General features: G+C 39.4%; 1 protein-coding gene across 1 annotated transcript; it reads left to right on the forward strand.

Annotated features, from left to right (window-relative positions):
• Positions 1-6,367: 6,367 nt before the first annotated feature.
• Positions 6,368-7,342, forward strand: LOC138873224 (uncharacterized). Its single transcript, XM_070151671.1, has 2 exons — positions 6,368-6,460; positions 6,809-7,342. Exons 1-2 carry the CDS (start codon positions 6,368-6,370, stop codon positions 7,340-7,342), a joined length of 627 nt encoding a protein of 208 aa, XP_070007772.1.
• The last annotated feature ends 301 nt before the right edge of the window (positions 7,343-7,643 follow it).

Here is a 7,643-nt window from a genome sequence, read left to right on the forward strand (position 1 = left end):
AACTCGTTCATGACTTTCATTATGAACGTTGTGAGCTCAGTTCGTATTCAATATATACTTGGGCTTGATGTCCCTCAGTCTCAGTATAGCTTACTCAGTATGTCATAAATAGTTGAAGTTTCAGTATTCATAACCAGTTCAAGAATACATGTCTCATTCTAGTCCTATTCAGTATTCCAGTATTATGTAACTCAGTATGATTCAGTATTCCAGTATTATGTAACTCAGTATGATTCAGTATTCCAGTATAATGTAACTCAGTGTGATCTAGTATTCCAGTATCATATAACTCACCGTGATTCAGTATTTCACTATTATGTATTGCAGTATGATTCTCAGTTCCTAATTTTAAATCACTAAATGTTGAACACCTATATTTGGGCCTGAGGCCGCAGCTAATGCTTTATGCATCTTTGGGCCTGAAGCCGCAGTTTATGCTTTATGCATATTTGGACCTGAAGCCGCAGTTTATGCTTTATGCATTTTGGACCTGAGGTTGCAGTTATGTATACGTATACTTGGGCCTGAGTCCGCAATTGTGCACATATATTTATTGGGCATGAGGCCGCAGTTTATTTATTCAGATAAACAGGTTGTTCATCATTCAGAAGAGGGAGTATTCATATCCTTACTTCCTTTGTTCATTTCAGTTATCAGTTATCATTTCAGTTATCAGTTCAGTTATCAGTTATCATTTTAGCAATCAATTATCAGTTATCAGTTCAGTTATCATTTCATTTATCAGTTATCAGTTCAGTTATCAGTTATCAGCTATCAGTTATCGTTTTAGTTTCTATTTCAATAGTTATCATTTCAGTATCAATTATCAATTCCCAGTTATCAGCTTAGTTTCAGTTTCAGCATTTATAATTCTTTATTTCAGTTGTCTTACATACCTGTGCAATTCAAATGTACTGACGTCCCTTTTACCCGGGGCCTGCATCTCACGATGCAGGTAATGATTTACAGGTTGACGATTCAGAGCGCTAGGATTCTCGTACCAACTATTTGGTGATCCCCAGTTCTTTCGGGGCATTATCATTACTACAGTCTTCAGTATTCACATATAGTTATGTTTTCAGTACTCAAATAGAGGCTTCATAGACTAGAATAACAGCTAGACAGAGTCACATGCTTTTCATATTAAGCCATGTGAGCTACAAATATATTCCAGAATTGTATTAGTATTTCCGCACTTTGATTTATATCATTTAGACTTTCAGTATATCAGTATGTTATGATATCACATATTGATTCAGCCAGCCAGTTGGTTCGCTTGGTCACATATAGTCAGGCACTGAGTGCCGTGTTACGTCCAGGCCCAAGTTCGGGGCGTGATACTTCTACCCCAGTAGCATCACAGGCACCTCTGTCAGTGGAGGAAACATTGTCAAAGATCTTGTAAAATCTGAACACCATTATGGATACATTGATAGCAAAAGGGACAGTCATTGAGGATTTAGGCAAACAGGTAAAGAATATGCAGAAATCTCAGGCTTCGAAGAAATCGGTGGATAGGCTGAGAAAAAAGTGGCCAAGATAGCATCTGTCGGAGATATACCGCTTGATTTGCTGATGGAGATAGCACCAGCAGCACCGTCAGTGCTAGAGCCATTAGAGGCAATAGCTAACCAGTTTGAGGAGATACACCTCATTGTCCACACTACTGAGGAGATGCTGCAGATGTTCTCAAACCCTGTTATTCCCCGATCAGAGGATGATGAGATCCAGTTGGCGGACCCCGAGGATGCTGATGACCCCATGCACACTAACACCACATAGGGAGTTCTCTTAACTCTCTACCCTTCCTTATTCTGATTGTTATTAAGCATTGAGGACACTATTTTTTCTTATTCAGGGGGTGGTCTATTTTGGTTTATTTTGGATGACTTTGATGACATTTCGCCTGTAATAACTTTATTATTCTTTTTCTGTTATCTTTATTTTCTCCCTCATTATGTATATATTCATACCTCTTGTATATATTCTATTCTCGTTGATTTGTATATTTATTTGCCGCACTTTCTGTAGTTTATTTCATAGCATCTTCATTTTGTTTTCTTAATAGTATAGCTTTTTAGTTACTTCAATAGCTACTTTTTGATTTGTTAGCTTCTTTTTACGTTTGAGTGAACAATAAGCATTTAGTTTTCTTTATACCACAGTTCTTTCCAAAGGTGGATTTTGTGTGAACCGGGTGGCTCTTCCCAACGATGGATGGTGTGACAACCTTCTTAAGGGATTGAGTCTGTTTTTTTATGTTTAGGTAAAAACAGTACTAATGAATAAAAGGGTCTCAAGCATGATTCACTTGGTACCAACACATTTACCTACGACCTTATGGTTAAGAATAAGTTGTTGGCAGAAAATAGCTCTAGTTGTGACCGAGCCATTTGTGATTTTCAATCTTAACTAGGGTTGTTTTGGGCCCTCAACTCCGTTCTCTTTAGCAATCCAGCAACATGAGAGGTGAGATATTTAGTTGCAAGTCCAAGTACCTGTGCTAATAGTCTAGAACTTGCCCTGAATGTTTATTTAGGCAAAATTTTAAGTGTAGCTTGGCTTGAGAAATGATTGTAGGCTTTCCTTGTTCCAATTTGAAATCTTCCATGGCCTACCAATGTGATATCCCTAGTCAACCCGTTTGAGCTTAAGCCTTTTTTGCATTCAATAACCACGTTACAAGCCTTTATCCGTTTTGTAATGACCCTCTCTTGGCACCCGATCTTTCCTTAGCATTCTTGAGAAACAACTGGATAAAACATAATTTTGGGGGAGAGACAAGGAGTTTGAAAGTGATATAAAGTTACAAGAAGGAGAAAGAATTAAAGAAAAGGGAAGGCAAAGAAAAGGAAGAAAGAACAAAAAGGAAAATCCAAAAAGAAAATGAATAAAGTAAAGACTTGAAGGGATTCAAAGAAAAACAAGGATGAAAGGCAACGAGTAAATAGAGAAGGAGAAAATAAATATCATGACCAAGAAAGAGTTACATTATGTCTCTCTAGTTCCCCCAAGGAAAAAGAAAATGTCTCAAAGAGTCGACAAAGTATGAGCCAAAAAAAGAGAAAATTGAATGCTTAAGGAAAGATGAACCCATTCTATTCCAACAAGTCCTACCTTGGTCCAAAAGCCTTCATTACATCCCGAAAAATCCCTACATGATTTCAAGTTGAGTGAGCTTACATTAGTGGTGATTTACATGAGGGGCAAGCATATGGTACTTAGAGTCGTACTTGTGATGTTCTTTTGAGAGAGATGAGCGAACTTTTCACAATCCTTGAATTGAGTGTTACATTCTAAAGAGAGATATGCTAACAGATAGTAGAGGAAGAGGAGTTTGGGATCCACAATAACCTACATGATAGAGCGAGCTTCCTTGATGAATAAAGTCAACTCTTGAGGCTCCAGTGTCACATTAGAACTATTGTACTCAAAAAGTCAAATCATTGCATTGTTGATAATTCATATGTGTTGTAGGTAATTGTTGGTCCCAATTGATGTGTGTTGATTCACTTTAGGCCAGCTAAAATAGCTTTTTTCTTGTGGGGTGAGAATTACCTTATTTGCTTGAGGACAAGCAAAAGCTTAAGTTTGGGGGAGTTGATAAGTAGGGATTTTGACTATTTATTTGCACCCTTTTACTTACGTTTTAGCTCAAAAATGCTTAAAGGTATTCCTGAGAACTAATGAAATGTGCTTTCTTGCAGGAATATTGGAAAACAAGCCAACGAAATGAAAATCAACTCAAAAAGGAATAAAATTAGACAAGGACCAAAACAAGACAAAAGGACTAAAGTGCGGGCTGCACAATGCTGTGTGCGGCCGCAAACTCTGAATAGTCACTGACATAATCCCTTCACAAAGTATGGACCACATAGTTATTGGGCGGCCGCAAAAGACAAGAATCAGAGAGCTGTGTTTTGGGGACCTGAAGATGTGCGGACCGCACTATTATTGTGTGGCAACAGAATGCAAAAATGCGACCACAGAAAGTGCCAAGTTCCAACCCAAGATCAAGAGTGTGGTCCGCACAATCAGAGGATATACGGCCGCACCCCAGATTTATGCGGCCACATAAGGCACCCTGTCAAGTTAGCTTCAAAGTGTGGACTGCATACAGAATCATGCGGCCGCACAACCTCCACAGGGGCAATTTTGTCCTATAATTTTAGCTGGGTATATATAGATCTTTTTATCATTTTTAGGTTAAGTTTGGTGCACCTGAGAATAGATAACCGTTTTTCTTTATAGTATTGGGTAACTTTGTAATAGTTTAACATTTTAACATTAGATTTTCTTCCCTTAATCGTCTATTATGAATTTTATCTTAGTTTCTTCTTTAATTTCTTCATTTTTCATGAGTAGTTAAACCCTTAACTAGGGTTGTGACCCAACCCCAGTATGGGTGCTTAATGGATGATTGATTTAGGGCGTATTTATGATTGGGTATATGATATTTAGCCTAGTTCTTGCTTTTGAATTTCAGAATTAATGGTTGCAAACATTGATTCATGCCTAATTGACTTAGTCTCTACTTGAGAAAGAGAGACTAAGTCTAGGAAAACTTGGCTAACAAGAAGTTGGGGTGAACTCAAGAAATTGATAGCCCCAATTAAAGGGTCGAGCCTATAGATAGTAAGACCCGACATGAGCAAAAATCACTTGTTTTGTGAAATACCATTTGGACTTGAGGAAGCCAAATTGGGCAAAATCACTCAAACTACCGAGAGGTATAGAGTGAGCGACCTCACTGGCCACCTTTCTTGAAAGTTGGAGAAGGCTGCTAAGCTAACAAACCAGCCCTCTCATACCTCTTTCTTTCTCGGCCTTTCAAGGCTGGTAACTGTAGCATCCCCCCTCTGCCATCATTAGGAATATCATCAACCATAGTAGTTGGTGCCTCAGGAATAGGTGTAGAGGAGGTCTTGGAAGCTTGACTAACACTTTTTGAACCCTCGGAAGTGCTCTGAGATGTGGATGACTCGTCCCTGAGTTGATACCATCCCGGTAGCTTTGATTGGACAGTTGGCTGCTCTTGAATAGAGTTTCCCTCTAATGCTTCCCTAGAAGGGACATAAGAACTATACTTGGAGGGCTCTACATTTCTCACGCGGCCGGTTATAGCCTTCTTTGTGATTTTGTTTTGTAGGGCGAGGGGTAAGGCACTCTTGCCTCGACCCTTGGAAGGTTCTCCCCTCCCCTTTGAAGTATCACCTCTGCCTCGAGATCTAACCATTTTCTGTGCCTAGCAAAAGCAGGTGTTAGTTGCAATTCAACTGCAAACATATAAGAACACACCAGAGAACGAGCATTACGGACCGCACAATTTTTCATTGTGGCCGCAGAATTTGATTATGGTCCACACAATGCTTATTACGGCCGCAACTCAGACACCACCAATATGCCAACTCTATGATAACAGAAAATTGCCTATTTTATAGCCGCAACCAATTTTTTGCAGTCTGCATATTTTTTATTGCGGCCGCACATATGAATCATCAAATTGACAACTCTCTAATAACAAAAAAATAGTTGTTTTGTGACCGCAATAGGTTTTCTATGGTCCCCACATTTTTCATTGAGGCTGCAGAATCATGCCTTACTAAGTACCCTAGATTCAACTTCTGCGGACCGCACAATTTCTTGTGCTACCACAGATTTCAAAACAATCGCGATCAGAATTCTAGGGTTTGCAATTTTTGCAAAAATTTTGACATGGTACCAGCGTATAATCATAAAAACCTATTTACCCATTCCCCATAGAGCAAGTATTAGTTGACCCACTACAATTTTAACCCCACAAGATTGTATAATTGAATAATACTGACAAATGGCCTAAAACTAACTAACAAGCTGTAAATTAAGCTAAAAATTGAAAAATTCTACAAGTAATTGAGGCATACTAGATAGGAAGTAGTGCAAATGAGTGATCACAAATGTTGTGTGTGTGTGGCAGATGATTTACTAGATGATTTCAATTTTTTTAGACTTGTGAATGCTCACAGAGGTAATAAGCTTAATAACAGCCCAAGCCTCTTCATTATACTTATCGACTTTTCTGAGAGAAGAAGGACCGAGTGTGGTCGCACGATTCCAATTGTGGACCGCACTCTGTTACATGTTGATCTTAAGGAGGTACAACCTAAAATTGAATCCCGCAAAATATGCATTCGGGGTTCCCATAGGAAAGTTATTGGGACTCATTGTCAGCCATCGGGGAATTGAGTTGGATTCGTCCAAAGTTAAGGCTATTTAAGAGTTACCGCCATAAAGGAGCAAGAAGGACGTGATAAGCTTCCTAGGACGTCTCAACTATATTAGTCGCTTCATAGAACAGTCCACAGTCATATGTGAACCCATCTTCGAGATGCTGAGGAAAGATGCTGAAACAAGTTGGACCGAAGATTGTCAGAGGGCTTTCAACAAAATTAAGGAGTACTTGTCCACACCACCAGTCCTAGTCCATCCAGAACCTGGGAGACCTTTGCTACTCTATCTATCTATATTAGATGGAGCTTTCAGATGTGTTTTGGGACAACATGACGAGACAAGGAGAAAGGAGCAAGCCATATACTACTTGAGTAAGAAGTTCACACCTTACGGAGCACAATATTCTCTGTTGGAACGCACTTGCTATGCTTTAACTTGGATGGCTCAGAAATTGAGGCATTACTTCTGTGCCTATACCACAAACCTCACATATAGGATGGACCCTCTAAAGTACATCTATCAGAAGCCCATGCCAACAGGAAAATTAGCCAACTCGCAAATACTGTTAAGTGAGTTCGACATCGTCTATGTAACTTAGAAGGAGGTCAAAGGACAAGCATTGGCAGACCATCTTGCTGAAAATCCTGTGGGAGGAGAATGTGAACCCTTGAAAACGTATTTTCCTGATGAAAAAGTGTCATTCGTAAGAGAGGACGTTACTGAAGCATATGACGGTTGGAAAATGTTCTTTGATAGAGCTACAAATTTCAAAGGAGTGGGCATTGGAGCGGTTTTAGTATCAGAAACAGGTCAACACTACCCTGTATCTGTGAAGCTTAGGTTTCCGTGCACCAACAATATGGCAGAATATGAGGCTTGCATCATGGGACTCAATCTGGCCATCGATATGAATATAAAGGAGTTACTGGTGATTGGAGATTTGGATCTTCTAGTACATCAGGTTCAAGCAGAATGGGCTACAAAGAACACCAAAATACTACCATACTTGCATTACATACAAGAATTGATGAAAAGATTCACAAAAATAGAGTTCAAACATGTGCCCAGAATTCAAAATGAGTTTGCAGATGCATTGGCCACTTTATCATCAATGATACAACATCCAGACTAGAATTTCATTGATTCCATCCCGGTGAGAATTCATAATCAACCAGCTTACTGCGCTCATGTTGAGGAGGATATGGATGGAAAACCTTGGTTCCATGACATCAGAGAGTACTTGGCAAAAGGAGAATACCCGAAATATGCGAACCATACTCAGAAATGCAGACTTCAGAGGTTGTCTAATCACTTCTTCCACAACAGAAGGAACTTGTACAGAAGAACTCCTGATTTGGGATTGCTAAGGTGTGTCGACGCAAAAGAAGTTTCTAAGCTACTTGAGGAGATACATGCTGGGACCTGCGGCCCGC

Source organism: Nicotiana sylvestris, chromosome 7, assembly GCF_000393655.2.
Source record: "Nicotiana sylvestris chromosome 7, ASM39365v2, whole genome shotgun sequence".
In the NCBI taxonomy this organism is placed as follows: Eukaryota; Viridiplantae; Streptophyta; class Magnoliopsida; order Solanales; family Solanaceae; genus Nicotiana; species Nicotiana sylvestris.

Excerpts from the sequence above, each read along its gene's own strand:
- LOC138873224 (XM_070151671.1), top strand. The coding sequence starts at position 6,368 with ATGCTGAGGAAAGATGCTGAAACAAGTTGGACCGAAGATTGTCAGAGG. Across the intron at positions 6,461-6,808 it reads TGTCCACACCACCAGTCCTA|AAGGAGGTCAAAGGACAAGC; the intron begins GTCCATCCAGAA and ends TATGTAACTTAG.